The 25,136-nt window shown below is 40.8% G+C and overlaps 1 protein-coding gene across 1 annotated transcript in view; it reads left to right on the forward strand.

The window, feature by feature from the left end:
• Hs6st (heparan sulfate 6-O-sulfotransferase) overlaps positions 1-25,136 on the forward strand; it is a 37,136-nt gene that overhangs the window by 8,608 nt on the left and 3,392 nt on the right. The window contains exons 2-4 of the mRNA XM_067158030.2: positions 6,422-6,637; positions 23,601-23,748; positions 24,743-25,045. Of these exons, the coding sequence (XP_067014131.1) occupies positions 6,422-6,637; positions 23,601-23,748; positions 24,743-25,045 (667 nt within the window). The remainder of the gene's footprint in view (positions 1-6,421; positions 6,638-23,600; positions 23,749-24,742; positions 25,046-25,136) is intronic.

Raw genomic sequence — 25,136 nt, forward strand, 5'->3', positions numbered from 1 at the left:
CAAAGACCAAGCGTTTTACAAGCGTAGTCACTCGAACCAAAGATCAGGCTCTATGTTAGCTCTCTGTTGTAATATAGTCCTGCCACATGCCCCTCCGCCTGATTATCCACCCATATCATACTTCAAATTATTTTTCACGTTCTCTCTGCCATGATTCTTCGGTTAGTTGATGTTCCTCAAGGGACGTTCAGTTTCAAAGAAGGGATTTCTGACCCATAAGATTTTCTCAACCAGAGGCGGAAAATATGCTCTGAGTGTGGATACTAGCAATTACAAGTGTCTCACGATTACATCACTTATACTGCCTTGTAGTATTTCTTCCTTTTCCGCTGCTAAGTTGTACCATCTATCGCCCAAGTTAAGAGTTTCCTATACTATATGTAAGTTATACAACAGTGAAGACATAGTTACTAAATTTATTACTGTATAATGGTCTACAAATTGTGTGTGTACAATAAATGTTTGCTCTTTAAGTACTTACAAGTTACATTATTGCGAACCCCTTAGATCAGGCATCGTCAATTGAGAGCGAAATGTCTTTGGAGCCAGTTTGCTCCCCGCTTTTGACAAACGAGAGCAGTTGAGCGAGCAAGTAGGGGAAGTGCATGATGTAGTACGCACTGAAGGTCAGTGACGCGAAGGTATAGCACATACTTCTAGACAGGTTAGATTGTGACACACGCTTGAACTCGTGTGTGGTGACATTAGTGTGTTCCTGTCTGTATTCTCACACCACACGACGTTCAAGCCTAGTTGGTAAATGTTGCATTTACTATGGAAGAGAGTTCATCACAGCCTAGGTCACCGACACCAACAAGTTTCAAACCATCTTGGGAAGAAGGGTATTTAATACTTCAAGAAAATAACACACAAAATGTTTAATTTGTTATCAAATATTGAATCATATCAAAAATTTAATCTGCAGCGCCGTTGTTCCTTATGTCATTCCAACAAGTATGATAAATTTGAAGGCCGGGAAAGCACAATGTTACTTGGAAAAATTAAAAATAACACATTTGAGGATTTACGTACATTTTATATTATGCTACTCAACTCTATTTATATTATAATGTTTGATAATTCCTCAGAGATGATTTATTTATGTACCGGTATGTATTTCATTGCTGTTGTTCATATGGTAACATTTCCGAGCGGCAAGTACAGTACCGCCACGGTATGCAACCCGCCTGTCCGCTGCTCTCTTGTCACATGACTGACAGCTGTCTGGAGCGGAGCAAGTAACACAGACTCCCTAGAGCAACTACATTTTTTTTTTTTACAATTTGCTTTAAATTGCACAGACTCAGACAGGTCTGATGGGACAGGAGTGGGAATGGGAAGGAATTGACCGTGGCCTTAATTAAATTACAGCCCTAGCATTGATATTGCTCTAAATGAAACAGGCCATGTTGTAACAGGCTGCTTGGGATCAACCCTTGTCAGTAAACTTTACTATCTGATCAGCATAGCACCACTCAATGTTAGACGAACGGCAGCAGAAGTTGAAAAGAAAAGGCAGGAAAATTATCTTTTTACCCGATGTTCGGATGCGACTCAAACCTCGAAACTGAGGTTGAGAAATAGCTTTCAATCATCACCTGGAATTCACCGATTAGAACTGTGGCACACTTCCATACACGGAGGTGACTGGAGGAATGTCAAAGAGGAACCTGCTGCTGGTTGTAACCTAACATATACACTGCTGGAGAGGAAAAAAAGAAGAAGAAACATGCAACATCCTCAAGGACTGTGTTCAGTGACACCAGGGTATAAATGTGCATACTGAGGGTTTGTTGTGTTAGTGATTCATTTGTCACGGGGACCGATGACCTTAGCTGTTAGGTCTCTTTAAACAACAAGCACTATCATCATTTGTCGCGGACATCAGCGATCAGATGGTGCTCAGGAGTTCTGTCCACGCACATTCTGTTTGGACTCTGCAGGCAGTAACTGTGCTGAGGTTAGAGGTGAACAGTGTTTGCAACATTCATTCTAGGGTACAAGAGGTACAACCATGCCACACCGATGAGTACGTGCTCCTGTTAAACAACTGCAGCTATTTAAACGGGGTCACATTGTGGGCCTAAAGGAAGCTGGATGGATATATTAACAGACTGCTGCACATGTTGGGCACAGTGTATTGGTGGTGTGTCGCTGCTTTCAGCATTGGCCTGTGAAACATTCCCACACCCGTAGACCAGACTTCGGACATCTGCGTAGTGCAGATGCACATCAAGATTGACACGTTGTGCGAACAGCGGTGGCCAACCGAACATCATCCAGGAATGAAATCCGGTCACATGTTGCACCTGCTGTCCCATTGGAAACCGTTTGCTTGCAGCAGGATTATGATTACATGTGCCACTGCACCGCCAAGCACGGTTATTCTGGTGTCCACTGGAGAGGAGAATGACGCTCTGTTGTCTTCAGTGATGAGAGTAGGTTCCGTCTGTATGCAATTGATGGACGTACACTTGTATGGCGTAGACCTGGTGAGCGGCCTATTCCCGAGTGCATTTGTCCTCGACACCCAGGTCCCACCCCAGGCTTCATGGTGTGGGGAGACGTCATTTACAGCTCGCGGTCACAATTGGTGTTTCTGCCGAGTAATGTAACCAGTGCCTGCTACATTGCACAGGTTGTTGTCCCCGTGCTCTTGCCATTTCTTTGACAGGAAGGTGATGGGCTTTCTCAGCAGGACAGTGCACGTCCACATACAGGTTTAGGCTGTATCCTGATCATGAGAGTGGAAGCCCTACCAACATTTCTTCTGAGAGAAATCCCTCCCTCTGCTGGAAGCAATTGTAAAGCGATATTCTGGTAGGAATGGGGATTCTTCTCACTCGAGTCTCAAGACTGGCAACCAAAATCACTCTTGAGTCAAAGTGAATAGTGTTGTGCTCCTAATGCACGCTAATGAGAATCAGAACATATTGTAAACATTTCTACCATGAAGTGCATAGTTCAGTCTCTTTTAAAGAATCACTTTTAATTAATCTGTTTTCGCACATACACAATATCTTTTTAGAATTTCTCACCTTCCAAGAACCGTATATTGGATGATCTTTGTTAATACGAGGATTGTAAATAAAATAGTGGCAACACTGTCAAGATAATGTTACAACTCTGTGCATTCACTAGCTGGCAGTGAAGGGCAAAGGTTAGAGATTGTGTCGTCGTGCAAACACCTGAATTGTGGATCAGAATAGAGGTACCCGCTGTCGGTGAGGGACGCAGACAAAGAATACGCCCAGGGTAAACCCTGCCTGTCATAAGAGGCGACTAAAAGGGGCAACCAAAGGATGATTGTATTAGAACCATGAAACTACTTATGATTAGTACCATTCATGGGGAATACCCTGGGTTGCCTTTACTTGCGAGTTGTACCACTATGTTAGGTACACAATAGGTTTGTTATCAGTAGCAGCAGAGAGCGGGTCTCCAGTATCTGTGATTATTACCACTATATGCAGAACATCACGGACTTATGTTGCCTGTGATTATGTGAGAAACACCACGGGTCTGGGCGTTCCCTGTGATTAATCTATATATATAAAATAAGAGTTTTGTCTGTACATTGCTCAGAATTTGAAAATAATGGTATTTCTGTATCGGTCATGTCCATAGTAACAAGAAAATGCACTTTTTTACTTTTCCGTAATTTCTGTCTGTCTGTATGTATGTACACGCATCACGAGAAAACGGTTGAAGGGAATTTAATGAAAATCGGTATGTGAAGTCGGGAGATGAGCCTCTACAATCTAGGCTATAAATCATTTTACTCACGCTGAGTGAAATGGTAGTTTAGGGGAAGGCCTAAAATTTAATTCTCAAATATTGTTGTTATTAGTTGCCTTATCGTGATGAAAATCGGTATGCGAAGTCAGGAAATAATTTGGTATAGTCTAGGCTGTAAATTATTTTATTCACGCTGAGTGAAATGGTAGTTTAGGGGAAGGCCTAAAATGTAATTCTCAAATATTTCTTATTAGAAGTGTAGTCGATGAATGCTAGATAACTAAGGTTATATAGTATTAAATTTCCTATTATTCATGTCTTATACATTGTTACCGTACTGGCTATGATCACCAAGATATTCATTAATTTGGATTTTTGTTACTAAGTCCATATCAGCGCCGAGTAACGAGAAAATGGGTAAACAGTATTTAATGAAAATCGGTATGTAAAGTCGGAGAATAAGAAATTACAGTTTACGGTATAAAATATTTTACAAATCACAGAGTCAAAAGAAAACTAAATGTGTAGGCCTACAATATAGAAAGCTCATAACATTGATCAACAATAACATTACATTGACCATTGTTTGTCGTGATGTGCTTTGTGTCTTCTGTTGCCCCTCATCTCCGGTAGGTAGGATTACTGCTGCGTACAGAGTATTTTTTATTTGATTTCCGTCGCACCGACATAGATAGGTTTTATGGCGACGATGGGATAGGAAAGGGCTAGGAGTGCCTTAGGCCTTAATTGAGGTACAGGCTCAGCATTTGACTGGTGTGAAAGTGGGAAACCACGGAATACCATCTTCAGCGCTGCCGACAATGGGTTTCGAATCCACTATCTCTCGGATGCAAGCTCACAGCTGCGCACCGCTAACCACACTGTCAACTCGCCCAGTCGGACAGAGTGTAACAGCCTGCCTGAATATTGTTGGGAAGTAGCTGGGGAGTTAGATAACTTTCTTCTTTAGCATGCCATTCCTCTGGTTTATAAATTTTCTGATACTACTGGTACGTAACACACAGGATCATCACAGCATTCAGGCTGTTCAATCCTTACTCTGAGGCACTGATTGGAATGAACAGTGTGCATATTTAGCGTAATAATGACAGATGAGTGTTCATGGCAATCTGCGGCCTGGTCATCCCAGCTCTGGAACTTTGGACTGTTAGATTGGCAATTCCCTCTTGGGTGGCTTGAGTCGAAGTTTTGAAGTGTACAATGAACAGGGCAGGACTGACAGTCATAAAGGTAGCAGCATTGCTTTTAATCACTACATTCATACTTATGTTTTTGTAATGATCTATGTTGATTTCAGTTAGGAAAACCACAAAGTCAGTCTTTCTGAGAACCCCGTAGCGAAGCACGGGTACATCAGCTAGTACCACTATATGAGCGACACTTGGTCTGTGTTGCCTATGATTAGTACCCACTATGTGAGGAACACTACGGGATAGTACGAGTCCCTGTGATTAGTACACCTATGTGAGGTGCATCATGGGTTTGCGTTGCCTACGAATGGCACCATTATGTGAGAAACACCATAGGTGTGCGACGTACAATACTTGTGAGTAGTACCATAATGTTTGGAACACTGAGTTTACGCTACTTTTGATTCATACCGTAACTTGAGAAATACCATGGTTCTACTTTCCTGGCGATAAGTACCATTATGAGGGACTGTTGACCTGGATTTTAAACCCCTTTAGACAACAAGCGTCATCGATTCAGGATTGTGCTTTGGAAGCAGTCCCTTGGTCAGTAATGTAGTTTCTGGGGTAGGTGAGGCATTACATGTCAGATCCACCGATTGTTTTAAATTCATATTCATCCATTTATTCTTCATTATCACGTTTTGAATTCTGGTCAGTGGATGAATTTTTGACTTTTAAATTGTCATTGCATTTCATTTCCTTCGTACCATTAGAGGCCGATGACCTAGATGTTAGGCCTCTTTAAACAACAAGCATCATCATCATCTAGAATAGAGGTGACCTGTGGCAACAATGCTTTACCATATTGGAGTGTTGCACAGAGGATAATTTCGTTCCACGGGGGATCAGGATGTGCTCCGGGATTTAGCCCGTACAAGCCAGCACCTATTTCCGATGACCAGGTGAGGGATCATTTCTGTAGTCAAGCTAGGGAATGTGTAAGAATTATCCATAGAAGTTGGAAATGAAATGGCGTATGGCTTTTAGTGCCGGGAGTGTCCGATGACATGTTTGGCTCGCCGGGTACAGGTCTTTTGATATGACTCCCGTAGGCGACCTGCGCGTCATGATGAGGATGAAATGATGATGAGGACGACACATACACCCAGCCCTCGAGCCGGCGAAATTAACCAATGATGGTTAAAATTCCCGACCCTACCGGGAATCAAACCCGGGACTCCTCTGAGCAAAGGCCAGCACGCTAACCATTTAGCCGTGGAGCCAGACTTAGAAGTTGGAATTGCTCATCAATCGATGTGGCATGTGCTCAAGAATAAATTCTCAACCTGAGGAATATTGTGTTTTCACTGGGTTCCCAACCACCTCACAGACATACAGAAATGGCACTGATACCCCAAATAATGGGGACTGGAAATTACAAGAAAGTTACTATATTTTATTTTTATAAATGTTAATTGTTGTTGTTAAATTCTGTTGTCGATTAACGTGTTATTTGGGTTTCATTATAGGTATTTCTATATCACATTGCTGAGGGAGCCCATAAGCCGTTACCTCTCGGAGTTCAGACATGTGCAACGAGGAGCCACGTGGCGAAATTCCCGTCATTGGTGCGGAGGCCACGCAGCCACCAAGGAGGAGCTACCTCGCTGCTACAAGGGGTCCTCGTGGAGAGGAGTTACACTCGACGAGTTTGCAGCTTGTCCACATAACCTTGCCGCCAACAGGTTAGTCCTTTTCCTTGTCTCAACAGACTTCCACGTTCTTTGAAGCAATTTCTTTGCTTACTGCCAGCAGCAGACCTTTACATGCTTTGCCCTGATAAAAGCCAATGAAACTTGGCTGAAAGCTTGTTTTTTTTTTTTTTTTTTTTTTTTTTTTTCTTTTTGTTAAAGACTTAATATAAAGTGGCTTTAATCCAGAAATAGTAATTTTATTTATTTATTTATTTATTTATTTTATTTATTTACTTATTTAATACAATGTCACTTCTCAATTTCCATCCCGTGGCAGCACATGGCCTGACTAGTGCCATTCATACAGGAGGGAAAAAATCAATGAAGCCCTTGCCCGTTAAGCTAAAAGAGGGACATTTCATTTTTAAGATTCCATCCACATACAAGAAAATATATGCTAGCTGGTGATGAGCATTGTGTCGGACAAAAAAGTGAGACATCAAGAAGCTGGAGGCTTTTTTGGAGATGTGGTATTGCCATGAATGCTGAAAGTAAGTTGGACAAGGAGGATGACCTACAGTGAGGTGTTGGACAATGTACAAGGGAGGAGACAGCTTTTGAGTCGGATTGGGAAGCAGTAGCTCATGTGGATGTACCATAGACTTCAGCATGGCAGTTTGATGACTGAAGTGAGAGATGGTGAAAGGCGAGACACACACAGATGTCTTGAAACAGAATTACATGACTTCCTCATTCTAGTTCCATTTCCTGAAAAAAAAAAAAAAAAAAAACTGCAGAGATGTGTGACATAAGGCCTTGCCCATCTGGATTCGCATCTAGTTGGAGTCCACTCCATATCTTTTTGGGATGTCTGTCCAATTGATATGTATCCCAAGGGATTGCTGAAAGTATCTTGGATCCGCTTTTACGTTTTTAAATTTCTGTTTGCGCATTGAGTGTCATCGACTTAGAGCAGACTCTGAGTAATGCTCGAGAGTGTACGTTACAAGCACATAGACGGCCAGAAAAGAAGAAGAAGATGATCCAGTGTCAAAATCTTGCCACTTTGGCTTGATGGATTTTCTCAGTACGCCAATCTGCAATCTGGGTGACATGTTCTTAGGAGTCCTCTTCCTTTTCATAGGCAAATGTTTCGTCAGGGCTTCTGTTGTGTGTAACGGGACACAATAGCTTTTGCATTAGTCACGCAGCGTGTTACTGCATTCTCCCAACACTGTTTCACTATGCATGTGTACAGAAAACGAGCATGGAGAAGGGCGATAAAATACCCTTCCCAATACTGGTTAATTTTCTGCCCCATTTCGTGACACACATCTATGCAACGCTGCTCATGACAGCAGACCTGTATTTCTGATGGGTCACTCACCAGGTGGCAGTATAATTACTTATTCATTTGGACATACAGTAAACCGATTGACTTTCTGTAGCAACAGCGGCAGTTGTAGTGACATCTGAGCTCTAGTTTATGTGTGGAACTAGCTCGATAGCTGCAGTTAAATCCTGCCGGTATCCAGTATTTGGGAGATAGTGGTTTCAAACCCTACTGTCGGCAGTCATGAAGATGTTTTTCTGTGGTTTCCCGGTTTCACACCTGGCAAATGCTGGGACTGTTCGTGATTTAAGGCCACACGGCTGCTTCCTTCTCACTCTTAGCCCTTTCCTATACCATCATCACCATAAATAGACCTATCTGTGTCGGTGCGGCATAAAGCCAAGCCAGTTGTCTAGTTTATGTGTACAGAGGGGTGTCTGGATACATTTGATTCAGTATTGTATCATTTTATACTTACCAAACCCCAGGGTGCAACAGCCCCGAAGGGCCATGGCCTACACAGCGACCGCTGTTTGGCCCGAAGGCCTGCAGATTACGAGGTGTCATGTGGTCAGCACGACGGGTCCTCTCGGCCGTTATTCTTGGCTTTCTTGACCAGGGCCGCCATATCACCGTCAGATAGCTCCTCAACAGTGTTGCCAACTTATATTTTCAAAATCTGCTAAATACTACTAATAATCTGCTAAAATCCCGCCAAGAAATCTGATCTCAAATAATGAGCAATAATAATAATAATGATGATGATAAAAGTAAATGTCTGCAGTCACCTGATCATTGAGTTTCACTGGGATTAATCCCCTGCCTGCGAGCCGACGAGGTAAAACTTGTAGACGTTTTACTACCGGATGCAAACTAGGTAAATCCCCTAGCTCAAGGGCCACACACAGAAGAGGCTATTTCATTAAACGGTCTTCCTTCATAGCATAAATATAAATGTTACTCTCTCAGAGTTTCATTATCTGTCGTCATTCGTCAACTAAGAGATAAGTACCCTTTCCCCACGCATTACAAATTTATGATACCATGATCTCATAACATCAAATCCAAATAACATGTTTTCCTCATGTGACTGCTGGCTCCTGACAAGAAATACGGAATAGCTCGGAGACAGACTTGAGTACAAATTTTAAAAAATGTAAAATGGATAAACCACTAAATTCCGCTATAATAAATCTAGAATTCCGCCAAAAAATCCGCTGTCCGCTAAATGATATTTCTCCGCCGACATTCTTCTAATTCCGCCAAATTTAGCGGAAAATCTGCTAAGTTGGCAACACTGCTCCTCAATTATACCAGTAATCGCGTAGGCTGAGTGGACCTCGAGTCAGCCCTCACGTGCAAGTAAAAATCCTTGTCCTGGCCGCGAATCGAACCTGGGGTCTCAGGGTAAGAGGCAGGCATGCTACCGCTATACCACGGGGCCTTTATCATTTTATACTTAGCCACATTAGTTTCTATGTGACTTATAGGTTGTGATGGGTTTTTTTCAACAGAAACACTGGTATTTTCTGTCCAGTTAACTAGTGAGGGATGAGCACAATTGCTAGTGGGGTAATTCTATCCACCTCCCTTTTCACTCTTTCAGTAAGTTTCTTCAGTTAGCATTCCTGCAACAGACAGCGACATGGCAGAAATATCCTGTGCGCAGAATTACCTGACCTGAGCCTAAGTGACTAGGAGAAAGGAGGGAGAAGAAAATGTGCAACATTCAAGAACAAACTCTAAATCTTCATTGTCCTGGTCCAGTTGTCCGATGTTTATTACGAGGATTCGTTACCTCCTTCTGTTCAACAATATGATCTGTTCATTTCCCCTGTGGGTGGGGTAGAATAACACCCACGGTATCCCCTGCCTGCCGTCAGAGGTGACTAAAATGGGCCCCATGGGCTCTGAACTTTGGGGACGTGGACAGGCGACCACGGGGTCCTTAGCCGAGTCCTGACATTATCCATTTACTCGTGCGAAGCTCCTCACTTTCATCTATCCTAACCGACCTTCCTTGGTCAACTCTTGTTTTATCAACCCAGACGGTATTAAGTTGCGCATCAAAGGGAGTCTTTCATTTTCGTGCCTTTCGTGGCCCTTATCTTCCTTTGGCCGATATCTTCATTTTTCGAAGTGTCGGATCCCTTCCATATTTTTTCTCTGATTAGTGTTATATAGAGAATGGTTGCCTAGTTATCTCTCTCTCTCCAGTCATGACTGTGTATCGTGACACAAGAACTTTGTTGTTTATTTTATAAGCTGATACCATTCTGTATGTACTTGCATTTTCCGGACAGTAACTCTCCATGGTAAGTCCATGATCTCTCTTACTTGATCAACCCGTCTTTCTGCGACCCGTCCTTGTGTCCTTGTACCAGAAACTTTTCCTTGGACAATTAATTTTTCCAGGTTGTCATCCTCTCTTCTCATAATGTGACCAAAGAATTGCAGGATTCTCTGGTACACAACTTGGCATAAACTTTCTTGTATTCCAATTTCCCAGATGACAGAATCATTTGTTCGCCTAGTTATACTTCCTCTTAAAACAATAATCACCACCACTAGTGATCTGTTCATAGATCTCCTTCCAGTTCAGGCCTCTCTCCTCCAGATCCCTCCTTATTAACTCAACCGAGGACTTCCCAACACATTTTCTTCTTCTTTTCCCCTTATCCAGCTCCTACCGAATCACTTGTCCACCTTCCTCTCTCTTTCCACCAGTCCTCTTCCATCATTTTGTCCCAGTCCAGGTTTCTTCTTTTTGCACTCCTCTTTATTGAATCGATCCACCTTGTTCTAGGTCTTCCTCTTGCTCTCTTTCCCTCAGACTTCATCTCCATCATGTGTTTTGGTATTCCTTTCTCCTTCATCCTTTTTACATGTCCAAATCACTTTAGTTTATTCCTATGAATTCTCTCATTTAGGTTTTCCATTCCAACCTCCTTTTTGACATCTTTGTTTTACATTCTATGTTTCCTGTAATATTTGTTAGGCATTTCATTTTGCTGGCTTGAATTCTATTCTCCTCTCTACTTGTTATTGTTCAGGTCTCAGCTGTATTAGTCAATGTATTGTACATTATCTCTCTACACTTCCTATTCCGGACAAGGTTTCTTACACTGGTAGATTGCATTGCCCTGTTGCACCTTCTTGCTAATCTCCATGTCCATGTCCACTCTTGTGGATGATATTCATCTACCGTTGCCTCTCTTTCCACCACTCCCCTTCAGTAATTTTATTCCATTCCTTCCTTCTTTTCCTTATGCTGTTTTTGACAGTCTATCCATCTTACACTGGGCCTCCCCCTTGTCCTCTTTCCCTCTACCTTACCCTCCCACACTTGTTTTGGTACCCTTCACTACTCCCAACTGATCTGCATTTAGGGCAGTTGTCCAGGTGGCAGATTCCCTATCTGTTGTTTACCTAGTCTTCTTTAAAATAATTGCAAAGAATTTGGAAATGTATTGAACATCTCCCTCGATAAATTATTCCAATCCTTCCTAGAACAAATCAAGCTACTTTTCTTTGGATTTTTTTCCAGTTCTCGAATCAAGTAATCCTGGTGAGGGCCCCCTACACTGGAACCATACTCTAGTTGGGGTCTTACCAGAGACTAATATGTCCTCTCCTTTACATACTTACTACAACCCCTAAATAGCCTCATATAACCCTGTGCAGAGATTTGTGCCCTTTATTTACAAAACCGTTTATGTTTTTACCCCAATGAAGATCTTTCCTTATATTAAGACCTAGGTACTTAGAATGATCCCCATAAGGCACTTTCACCCCATCAACACAGTAATTAAACCAGAGAGGACGTTTCGTATTAGTGAAACTAACGCCTTGACTTTTAACCCTGTTTATCATCATACCATTGCTTGCTGTCCATTTTACAACATTGTCAAGGTCTTTTTGCAGTTGCTCACAATCTTTTAGGTTATTTATTACTCTATACAGAATAACGTCATCTGCAAAAACCTTTACCTCTTATTCCAGTTCTTTACTCATATCATATAGGCCTTTATAAGAAAATATAAATGTCCAATAATACTGATTGAGGATATCTGCTACATCTTGATGGAATCCTACAAGTTGAGATTCAGTGGAATAACTTTTTCTAAACCTGAACTGTCTTCTATCAAACCAGTTCCTAATTTCACAAACATGTCTAATATAATAAAAAATAATGCTTCCCCAAAGCTTACATGTAACACGTCAACCTGACTGGCCTGTAATTTTCGGCTTTTGTGTTTATCACCCTTTTCTTTATACTCCTTCCTCTAGCATGTCCAACTATCTCAATTCATTCTTCTCCATCCTATCACTCAGTTTTTATACCCCTATTTCGTTTCTGAGCTCAACATTTCTTACTCTGTCTCTCCTTGTCTTCCCTGTCATACTCCTCAGGAACTTTATTTCACTGGCTTGAATTTTACTCTCATCTCTTGCTGTCAGTATCCATCTCTCTGATGCATATGTTAATATAAGAGTGTAGTACATCTTGTACATTATCCAGCCTTGTATTCTGCATTAATTCACTCCCTAGGTATTTGAAACTGCCCACAATTCCTCTTATCAAATCTAATTCTTATAGATCTCTTTCACTTCTCTAATTCTCATACCCAGATACTGTCCTATCATTCTACTTGACCTCCTTTCAGTTCTTGTCTTTGATAAGTGTTTGGTCTAGATAACATATAACAGGGAACTCCCATGAGTACAACGTAAATAAAGCGTGTGTATTTGGCAAAGACACCAAGCCTTCTACACCAAATTTTGCATCATCAGTGCAGTGAACCAGAGTGATCAAATAAAGCATATTTTGAAGGCCAGCTGCACCACCCAGGTTATTGATATTTCCATGCCCATTAACGGATTGAGAAGAGTCCACCGTTGTCAATACTAGAATATTGTATTAAATTTTTTAAAAATACACTTTTAATTATTGTAAATTAAAAGAACATGTTTCATCCCTCATTGGAGACATCTTCAGCTTATAGAAGATACAAAAGTATACCAAAATACATGGCAGACACTTAACGAGTAAAGATGCTAAAATGAATTTAAAAGTTCTTGGAACAGTGCGTATTAATAACACTATAAGGGAAAGTCAACAGTAGAACCCATTTTCATTCTGAGACAGATCATGAAAAATTTGGGAGGGACATAGCAAAGACTTTTATAGACTTAGGAAAGGCATACAACAGCATCCCCAAATGAAAAGTTTGGTATTGGCGAGGAACTACTAACAGTGATAAAAGCAATATATGAGAACTGTTACAGTCGTGTCAAGACAACAATGGGTAGAACAAAATGATTTGGAATTGACAATGGGCTAAATCAAGGGAGTGTGCTGCAGTTTTCAGCTGTTGGCCAGGTGTACTTGGAACATAAGCCTCTCCATCTCCTCTTGTCTTCCCATCTCTTCTCCCGAGTCACTCTTGCCCAGTCCTCGTCTCTTCTCTGTACACACTCTTCCACTCCTGTTATCCACCTGTCCCTTGGTCTTCCTCTTGGCCGTTTACCTGTTATCTCCATTTCGTGCATCCTCCTCAGTATTCTTTCCTCTGTCATTCTCTTCGTGTTCATACTATCTAAGTCTAGATGCCTCTATCCTGTTCTGTAGTGGCTCTTCTTTTACTATATCTCGAACCTTCTTGTTTCTCATCTTATCCATTCTTGTCACTTTTCTCCTGTCTCTCAGAAATTTCATTTCACTTGCCTGTATCCTAGTCTGCCTCTGCCTTATAGCCAAGTTTTTGCTGCATGCATCAGTATAGGTACATAATAAGTCCTGCATATCACTCTTTTGCTTCTCTGAGGGACATCCTTGCTCCTAACCAGATTTCTGGCCCTTTTCAGGAATGCTCCTCTTTGTCTTCCACGCCTGATTACTTCCTTATCATTTCTTCCATTTTCCTTTATGATACTTCCCAGGTACTTGAAACTCTCTACCTTCCTAAGCTGTTCCCCTCCAAGCATTATCCCTCTCGTTGATCTCTCCTTCTTTCTAATTGTGATCACTATCTCACTCTTTTTGGCATTAAATTTCATTCCATATTTCTCCAGCTCATCTTCCCACACATCATTCTGTTCCTGGATATCCTTTTCGTTTGCCCCCCCCCTCCCCCCAGACTAACAAGTCATCTGCAACATCATCGCTTTCATTTTTCCTTCTCCAGTTTTTCTTGCCATTTTTGTCATTAGCTCGTCCATTACTACAGTGAAGAGCACTTCCTTGTCTTAATCCATGTTTTTTTTTCAAACCAGTCTGTTCTCTCTCCTCCTTCTTTCACACAGCTGACACTTCCACAGTACATCTCCCTCGCTCTTTCTATTATCTGATTCTCGACACGTTTGCTGTTCATTATGGTGACAGATGACATTGTCTAGGCAGCAAGGGAAGATTATGCCAATGACAAAAATGGCAAGAAAAACTGGGGAAGGAAAAATGAAAGCGATGATGTTGCAGATGACTTCTTAGTCTGGGGGGAGGGGGCAAACAAAGAGGATATCCAGGAACAGAATGTAATGATGTTTGCGAATGTTGTGATCTGGGGAGAAGATGAGGAGGTACAACCACAGCTGGATGTATTAAATAGAAGGATTGAACAATGAGGATTGAGGATCAAAATGGAGAAAAACAAGACAATGGTGTTGAGTATAGGATGTAAAGAAGGTAAAAGGAGCTATCAAAGTTGGAGTCGAGAAACTGGAAAAAGTAGAACACTCCGGACACTTGGGAAGTAAACTGAATATGGAAATTAGTAGAAGAAAACAATTAGGGAGTTTGTTTTACGACCAGGTATGGAGATTAATATGGAATAAGGAGGTACCAATGAAGGCTTAAGAAGTAATGTATAAGGGATATGAGATGAGAGCAGAGTACAGGCAGCTGAAATGAAATTCCTGAGGAGTATGCTAGATTAGATGAGGAGGGATAGAGTGAGAAATGAAAATATACAAAAAGAGTTAAATGTACAAAAACTAAATGATAAAACTGGGACAGAACAGATTGAGAGGGTTTGGACATGTTAAGTAGATGAAAGAAGAAAGACTGCCAGGACAAGCACTGGAAAGACAGATGGCAGGGACGAGGAAGACCAAGATTACGATGGATGAACTCTGTGAAGAACAGCATAGGACAACGTAACCTGGACTGAGTGCTGGTTTAAAAATAGTGGAGAGACAGGACGAAGTGGTGAGGAACCGTATATGCCCCCACCCGATGTAAGGTGGAAAAGGACAATTGATGTTGATGAAGATAGTCTTTTATAATGTACAATTCTTGTGGTGGTGGTGATTATTGTTTTAAGAGACAACCATCCTCTACATAACACTAATCAGACAGAAAAAATGGAAGGGATCCGACACTTCAAAAAGTGATGGTATTGGCCAAAGAAAGACAAGGGCCAAAAGGGGCGTGAAAATGAAAGACTCCCTAGCCCTCGAATGCTCTAATAGTGCCAGGGTCAGAAAAGAACAAGAGTTGACCAAGGGAGGTCAGATAGGACAGATGAAAGTAAGTGAGAGCAATGCCAGGACTCAGGTAAGGGACCCGTAGTCGCCAACCACACTTCCAAGTTGCTTCTTACGACAGGGGTTGTATAGTTCTTGTATATTGCGTCTTGTGGTGATGATGATATTCCAGGTCGGAAAAGATTATATTAAGTTGACATTTAAAAACTAGATGAGTTGAACGCTGTCCTTATAAGCTAATTTATTTGTGCTTAATCTTAATATTGTGCAGTGATAATTGTTATAGTTAGCCTAGCAAGGTAAACTCTTCTCAGTATTGTTTTTATTGCAGTATGGATGTAAAAATTTGCCAGTAAAGCTTGAAGATTTTCCAAAATATTTGTTGAGGTGTCTAGTAAAAGAAGTTCTAATATTTTGTTGTAGGAAGTGTGCAGATGATTACAGTACTGGGCGAGTTGGCCGTGTGGTTAGGGGCACGCAGCTGTGAGCTTGCATCCGGGAGATAGTGGGTTCAAACCCCACTGTCGGCAGCCCTGAAGGTGGTTTTCCATGGTTTCCCATTTTCACACCAGGCTGTACCCTAATTAAGACCGCAGCCGCTTCCTTCCTACTCCTAGGCCCTTCCCCTCCCATCGTTGCCATAAGACCTATCTATGTGAGAGAGGAAGGTGAATAGGTGCCAGGAGCTGGATAAGGGGAAAGGAGGAGAAGTACAGATTACTAAAATATACAAACCTGTTTTTTATATGTTTGTATTTTTCATGTGTGTTATTTTTTTTCATGGCAGAGCCAGCAAATTTTGTGACAAAATAATGTGCCGCGGTTCACTCTCTGAGAACCACTGTTCTATAGGAACACTGAGAAGGTACGGTGATGAAGAAAACAGCTCTTTAAGGAGAAGGCTTCTAAAACATCTCGAAGTTTCAGTTAATAACTGTTATCGACTCATCTTCTAGGAACCTGGGTGATGTAAGATTTGGGATGACATCATCTCCCAAACATGGGTTATCAGTGTCTAGCAGCTGACTACATTCTTGCTGTAGTATTACTCTTCCTGTCTGTCAAGTCATCCTTATGTGTACTTTATTATAAATATTTCTACTTGGATTATTCGTGGGCTTTGATAACTCGTTGGCCTCATTGATAGCTTCTAATCTAGACCTATTTAAATTTTTAACATGTAGCCACAGAACTAATACCTAATTAACATTATATATATCAGTAAGGTGTTCGAGAATCCTGTAACCCTGATTAGGGAGTATTTTTCATTTCCTTCATTGTTGACACCCTTGTTTCCCCTACACTATGCATACAAAATTATGAGATTATAATGCTAAGGTAGACTGAAATGAAAATCAACAGCCTGTTTCCAGTCATTTGTCCGCATCAGGAATGGAATGAATGAAGCCCCCATCTAACGGCGAGGACAGGAAATGCGCTGGCTGCCGAAGCCTGTAGCACTCCCCTGGGGCAATGATAAATGCCTGACAGATGAAATGAAATTTTAATTAAGAATGTTGCTGGAATGAAAGATGACAGGGAAAACCGGAGTACCCGGAGAAAAACCTGTCATGTCTCCGCTTTATCCAGCACAAATCTCCCATGGAGTGACTGGGATTTGAACCATGGTATCCAGCGATGAGAGGCTCTCATTGCTAAGATAGACTGTGGAATGGAATATTATGGATGTGTTACGTTCACTGGCTAATGAGACTAGTATTTGTTTACAGTATTAGCCCATACCTTGGAACCATATTCTTCCTAGAAATTTCCCTGTCATCTGAAGTTTACTTCTTTTCTGGTCACTTTGTTTTAGGTCTCCCTCTTGCTCTCTTTCCTTCAACTTAATCTCCATCATCTGTTTTGGTATTCTTTTCTCCTCTTCTTTACGTGTCCAAAACATCTTGATTTAATCCTATCAACTCTCTCACTTAGGTTTTCTATTCCTACTTCCTTTCTAGAATAGAATAAATACTCCCATCCCGGATTGCCAGGAACTGGAGAGAGAGTAATCGTTTGTTGCAGTCCAAATTATTTGATACATGCATAATTATGTTACAATTAATTTATCTATTACTACCTTAAATACTAGAATTACGCCTACTCACTAAGTAATTACACTGATCTGTAAACTGTCTCTTAAGATTTTTATTTTTGTCCTTTAAGTTAACATTGTTATATAATCTAGGACAACAAGTATCTTACCCCTATTCATTTGTGTTCGTGCAGATATTTTTTTGTGTCTCTAGTCTGAACAGTGTTATCCTTGACTTCCTTTCTACATTTTTGTTTCTCACTCTGTCTTTGCTTGTTTTTCCTATCGTGCTTCTCAGGTATTTCATTTCACTGGCTTGAATTCTACTCTCTTCCCTACTTGTCATTGTCCAGGTGTCAGTCAATGTGGGTGCATAATACATTTAGTGCATTATCTCTTTACACTCTGGTAGAATGCATTGCCCTGTTGCACCCTCTGGCTGATCTCCATGTCCAGTCTTGAATTCTGCATTAATTCACTCCCTAGGTATTTGAAACTGTCCATAATTTCAAGGCTTTGGCCACTAATTTTCACAATGCCTTTCCCTTGTCTTTCTCCTTTTAATATCACTATTGCTTTTCTTTGCACTGATTTTCATACCATACTTTTCAATTTTCTCGTTCAGTCCATCAAGTTTTTCTTGTACTTCTTCAGTGTTCGTTCCCGAGACCACAATATCGTCTGCAAATAATAATAACTTCATCTTCCTATTCCCATATGCTTCGTTTGTCTCCTTCACAATTTCATCCATAACCCTTAGAAACAAAAGAGGTGACAGCACACTCCCCTGTCTTAGTCCAGTTTCATTTCCAAATCATTCCATCTTTCCAGTCTGTACGCTGCTGACGCAGTTGTTGTACGTTGCTTGCATCATTTCTACAGTTTGTGTACCCAGGCTCTTTCTGACCATGGTTTCCCGGTACATCATTCGGTCATAAAGAGAGTTTCATGTCCTCAGGAGTTGCAGCTGCTAGCTTCCCGTTGCTTTTAGCCATGTATGAGTTTCAACATAGTTATGTAATGTTATGTATTATTAAGGAGGTGGATCAAATATAAATTGGAAATTTCATCTAGAAACTGAAGTACTGAGAGGACCAGTTTGTGGCCTTTAGTTGAGAGCGATGGGTATGCATGAAACAGATTCCTTGCCCGACACATGTGATGAGGTTCTCCTCTCATCAGTAATAAAATGGTTGAGGAAGAAGTATATCCATCTGCTGATCAGTTTTCTCGCTGAAGAAGGCATCAAACCTCTTCAAAAGCATTTAAGAAAAAAGTCACAATTGACCTAGTGGAGTGGTCGCACATGTTAATTCGCTCCAGCTGTGAACCCAAGCTCTGCATTCAGAGGACGAGTAGGTTTGAACCCGACCATCGGCTGTTCTGAGAATGTACAATAAGAATATCATAAAATAATTATTACGTTCATAGCTGAAGGATGTCAAATAAATCAAAACATGTTCTATTATGCAGGGGTCCAGAAAAATGTAGACACCCTTTGATAGTTAATATCTTTGGAACAAAATGACATATTGCTGCAATTCCTGCACAGTAGTGTAGTCCATTGTTTTCTCAACAGATGATGAAGGTCTTGTGAATGGCGCAACAATCTTGGCGTGCGTTTTCCAGCAGATGACACTGCAGCAATGAATGAAATAAGATTGTCGTTTGAACAACGCAAGGCCGTATTGAAGTTGTACTGGAAGTACGAAAACATGATGGAGGTACAACGGCAATGACGCAATGTGTACGGAACTCAGCCACCAACACGTACAACAATTTATCGTATTTGGGATAAATTTGATGTGCATAACATCAACAAGTCCAACTTCCAGCACTGCAGTGGTGCAACATTTTACTAGGTCACCTCAGAAATCTGTGAATCAGGGTGCACATGCAAGTGGGTTAAGCTGATCAACCATATGACGCATTTTGAAGGCTGCAATGTGGAAAGTGTACATTCCAAGATCGCTGCACGCTATGAGCGAGGATGACCCGGATCGAAGGATAGACTACTGCAAGTGGTTTGAAGGCATGCTTTGCAAGGATGAATGGTTTGCTGGTAGGGTTATCTGGTCTGACGAGGCGCAATTCAAACTGAACGGTATTGTAAACCGCCACAGCTGCGTGTACTGGGCTCCTGAAAATCCTCGCGTTCATGTGGACAAACGTGTTAATCTACCGGGTGTTAATGCGTGATGTGATCTACCATCGTGAGTACGGTCAGTATTTCAGCGGCATCAACGTCGTTTAGTTGCTAATGGGGGTCACTTTGAACACAAAGTAACCTCCCCCCCCTGCAAGAATTGTTATGGTATGTCATTTTGTTCCATTTATATTGACTATAAAAGAGTGTCTACATTTTTCTGGACCCATCTGTATGTAATTATAACTTATAGACATGATACAGGCTTTTGGGCTTATTCCATGTCAAGAAAATAAGGTGAAATTCTTTGCATTTCACAGAAGCCTATGTCATGTCTATTAGTACAGGCTGTGAAAGCATCAATGGTAATTATAACTTGTTAAGTATTGAAAGGTGGAAAATATGTACCATTATTTTATTGCCCTGAGAATAATTTCCCATTTTCACATCCACACAAATGCTGAGATAGTTTTTTTCATACGCAACAGCCGATTCCTTCCACCTTATCGTCCGTTTCCTTCTCATTAGCTCCTCAGCTGTCGAGACCAGCCAGAGAGATACATACCTGTGTTTTCACTAAAAATGTGATACCTCTTAAACTATTCATGCAAATAATGTAGACTGCTCTAAAGAATATTTGTATCGTAAGAAGGTTATTGAGGTGAATAAACAAAGTATTTTGATCAAAATTATGTGTTGTGATGTGAACAGCATTGACATTATTAAGTGAAAGGTGTGTGTTGGTATAAAAATAGAACCTTGTGCTTCTCATTAATGCTGTGTGAAATTATGTTCCATTATACTGATGTCAAAAGTCATTAACCTTTGGTACTGTATTGTTAGGTCAGTGGGAAAGCTCCTGGTGTTTGTATTAAATCAGCATTCCTGATAGGGGAAATTAGCTGTCCTTTTACAAAAGAATGTATATACGTCTTTATAATTCACAGTTTTACCTAAACTATAGTTCCATTTTTATGAGTTTTGACTTGACAGTTAACCGGAAGTCAGACGGTGGTGCTAAATTGCTACAAATACAAACAGCTGATTTAAGATGCACAACATGAACAGAAATGTATATACTGGAATATAAGTCCATAATCAATTATCCTTTGTAGCAACATACATAATTCACATAAGATGAATAATAATACATAACTCATTTAGGATAAGGCTACAAAATAAAAATATGTCAATGCTCGAACAGATAAAACGTGAGAAAGTAAAATAAAGTTTCTACTCACCACGTAGAAGAGCTCGCGTTGCTGTTAAATTCAGTTTCTCCTAAGGAAGGAAATAATCCTACAAAGGGAACACACCACTCATTTCTGAGTCATTATCGGCATTGCCATCGCCTGTTGAGGTTTCGTGCTCACCTGACCCTAACGAGATAATAAGGTCTTCAGCATAATCGTCTGTGAGACTTTCCTTCTCCCAAGCTTTAATAATCTCGGATTTTTGTGTTTCACAGCATTGCTCCAGTCCTCTGCAGTTATACCTACTATATAACTACTGAACGAAAAATTAAACTAAGCTACTACATAAACTAGATCACTATTGTACCTTGTTACACACTGTTCACCACAATATAACAAGCTAGCACAAAGGCCGCGAAAAGAACTGAGCACAGTACAACACACAGCTGATAGCACGCGGTTACAGTAAACAACAGACAGACAACACTGAACCGGAACTGGAGTCTCACGCGCTATATCGGAGGGATTGGCTGTTTATTAATTCACTTAACCTCCGCCAAAAGGCAGCGCTCAAACGTCAAGTTGAAACTCATAATAACTGAACTATAGTTTAGGGAATCCAAATCTCTCTGGGATTTCTATGTTTCTAATTTTATCCCTTCTTGTCTTCCCACTTATTTCTCTAAGGAATTCCATCTCAACTGCTTGGATTCTGGTTTCATCAGGTTTTGTTGTTGTCCATGTACCTGCTGCGTATGTCAAAATTGATGTGCAACACAATGAGTACAGAATTTTCTCACATTTCTCTGGGACCTCCCAGTGTCCACTCTATACCTCTCGCACATTGGTAAAACACCTTGGCTTGTTGGTTTCTCTTTCCAATTACTTTGTTTATTTTCCCATCTTCTGCAAGTATAGGGCCTACTTAAAATAGGGTTTCTTATTTTAACGTTGATTTTTTTATTGCAAACTATAATGAATCTTGTAACATTTTTCTTCACGTGTGTAGCACCCTCTTGTTTTTTGAGTAACACGTTGCTAATAAAATTGCACTTTGTATTCTTCATACTAGTATTGAAATATCTTATTTTTAAACATCTTTAATATAGAATTTACGACTGATCACAGAAACATTAGTTATGATTTCAGCGAGCCAGTACACGTAAGTGCTTACAGCTGCCTGCTGTTTTACCTTGCATACCTCTCCTCCACCACATACGGTTGTTAAACTGTTAAAAATGTGGGAATATGTCAACGGTCTACTTGCTGTGAAGTGAAGGGGATTTCTTATGTTGTCATTAGACAAAATGACCACATACAGTATGTCTTCTTTAACGAGGTTTCAAATTCTGTGCTCTTCTGTAATGTCTGAAATCCTTGCTTCCTTCCCTCAGCTGACACATTGCTACCTGCTGTTCTGACAGTTGTTCTCATTATACTTTTATCCATTACCTTGACAAGAATAACATGTTTTAATTATGTGTTTGTTAATTGCGTAATGTTTTTTAGGACCTATTCTTTGTGTTAATTTTAATCTGTACAAAGGGAATGCAGCTGATGATGTCCTCATCATGTCCCGCAATATTCACGAGAATATAGAAATAAAATAATCAGAATTTTTGTTGTGGTGAAAAGGTGGATCTTTATCATAATTTTTAAATTATAATGTTCATACCACTTAGGGTTGTCTCCTTTCTGCCAAGTCTTCCCAGTTCAAAGTTTGCAATATTTTTGTTATAATAATAATGTTATTTGATTTACGTCCCACTAACTACTTTTTATGATCTTCTGAGACGACAAGGTGCCAGAATTTAGTCCCGCAGGAGTTCTTTAACGTGCCTGTGAATGTACCGACACGAGGCTGTCGTATTTGAGCACCTTCAAATACCACCGGACTGAGCCAGGATCGAACCTGCCAAGTTGGGGTTAGAAGGCCAGAACCTTAACCGTCTGAGCCACTCAGCCCGGCGCAATATTTTTGTAACTACTCTTTTTAGTTCATTATTTTAACCATAATGGTTTGATTAATTTGAGTCCGTATTGACTTCAAACTAATTTATCAGCTATAACTTTGTTATCACTGATAGATTATGTTACTCTTTTGTCGGAAATTGCCCAGAACATATCAAGCTGCTTTTGTGCGGATTTTTTTTTTTTTTCCAGTTCCCGGATCAAGTAATCCTGGTGAGGGCCCCATACACTGGAACCATACTCTAATTAGGGTCTTACCAGAGACATATGCCCTCTCCTTGACATTCCATGATACCCTTGTAACCATTGAAGAGACCTGTACCCTTTATGAGATTACCCCAATGAAGATCTTTCCTTATATTAACACCTAGGTACTTACAGTGATCCGCATAAGGAATTTTTACCCCATCAAGGCAGTATTTAAAACTGAGAGGTCTTTTCCTATTTGCAAAACTATGGTAAAAGGGGAGTGAGCTGGTTCGTTCCCTCTTTATCTTATAACTTCATATATCCTGTGTCTTCTTGTTTGTTTTGTTGATAACACCCACCTAGTTTAGCTTCCACCGAGCTCGATAGCTGCAGGCGCTTAAGTGCGGCCAGTATCCAGTAATCGCGAGATAGTAGGTTTCCCATTTTCACACCACCTTAATTAAGGCCATGACCACTTCCTTCCCACTCCTAGCCCTTCCCTGTCCCATCGTCGCCATAAGACCTATCTGTGCCGGTGCGACGTTAACCAACTAGCAAAAAAAAAAAGTTTAGCTTCTCCTCTCTTCAGTCTTCTCCAGTGTATGATGTGGAGCTGGTTTTTTTTTTTTTTTTTGTTAACAATTCAGTTTGTTTTGTTTCAGGCAAACCCGCATGCTGGCCGACTTAGCTCTGGTGGGCTGCTACAACATGTCGTACATGGCGCCAGCCGAGCGTGACCGTGTGATGCTCGCAAGTGCTAAGAGAAATCTGGCATCTATGGCATTCTTTGGCCTAACAGAACATCAGAAGGTACTGTTTCCAGCTTCTGTATTTTGTAATTGTGCCATAGCACAAAGATACATCACATATTATCTACAGCTCTTGTCACTATAGTTTTATTTGACAACCTCCCATTAATGTAGAGATGGGCAACGGTAGCTGTGCAGTCGTGTGACGTCAGAGGCCGCAGCTACAACTGATCACAAAAACATTAGTTATGATTTCAACGAGCCGGTACATGTAAGTGCTTACAGCTCGCTGTTGTTTTGCCTTGCATACCTCTGCTCCACCACATACGGCTGCCTATACTTATGTTATACCTAGGGTGACCAGATGCAAATAGATACAAAAGAAAAGAGGACAAAACCATTTAAAAAGGAAGTCAGTGTCAGAAAAAAAAAGGACACAAATATCCTCCATTGACAGTTTGAATTTAGACATATATTCTAATCTTCACATACTTAAACAAAATTTATCCATTTGCATATTATACAGTAAATTCAAACAAAATTTAAACAATGAAAGTAATTTCCAAGCCTTGCTGGTACTTTTGTGAAGATTCAGTTGCCTTCACGAGTTTTGGCGTGTCTAACATATTGTTACGTGCCAGCCCCGTGGTAGCTCCTTTCGGTACTTCCAGGAAGGCTAGTGACTCAGACGACGTGGGGTGGGGTGGGGCCGGCCTTTCCGTATATTGTTCTTGTCCGCTGGTTTACTTGTGAGTTTCTTGGAGATTCAACGGGAATGTTCTGGGCACTACTTTCATTATGAGACAACTAATGGAAAAGCAATGGGAGTACGGGAATGGGCTCTATTGTTGACCTTCCACTTCTGAAACCAAACAAGTCAGGATATGCCGCCAAAAAAAATATATCAATTTTTTTACTTTTGAAAGTTGGCACATCTGATATTCCTCTCACTTTGTTGCTTGTATTCCATATACTTAGTCTTTTCATAAGTGGTTTTATGACCCGCTACCGTGTATTTTGTTTTATATTAATAATATAATAATTTCTCATTTCAGGTGGGTCAGTATGTTTTTGAAGAGACTTTCAACCTTCGTTTCTTGGTACCCTTTGAACAGCACAATGCTACCCTCTCGAGCATGACCCTCGGGACTCTGAGACCGGATCAGCTGGATTTGATACGCCGTCTGAATGCACTCGATCTTGAGCTGTATGCCTTTGCTAAAAAACTCATGTACCAGAGGTTTGTGCGACTCAAAACACGAGATCCTCAGTTTAACGAGCGGTTTTCACATCTTGGTGAGTTGCCCGGTCGGCAAGGAGAAGCCTTCAATTGGGACCAGGCCATGGACGAGGACACGGTCAGTAACAACATCGTCACGAGCTACAACACAACGCACAAGTGAAGGATTTCTCACGTCATGTTACTTAAAATTCCATCCTATTCTTAGG

This window comes from Anabrus simplex, chromosome 14 (genome assembly GCF_040414725.1).
Source record: "Anabrus simplex isolate iqAnaSimp1 chromosome 14, ASM4041472v1, whole genome shotgun sequence".
Taxonomy (NCBI): Eukaryota; Metazoa; Arthropoda; class Insecta; order Orthoptera; family Tettigoniidae; genus Anabrus; species Anabrus simplex.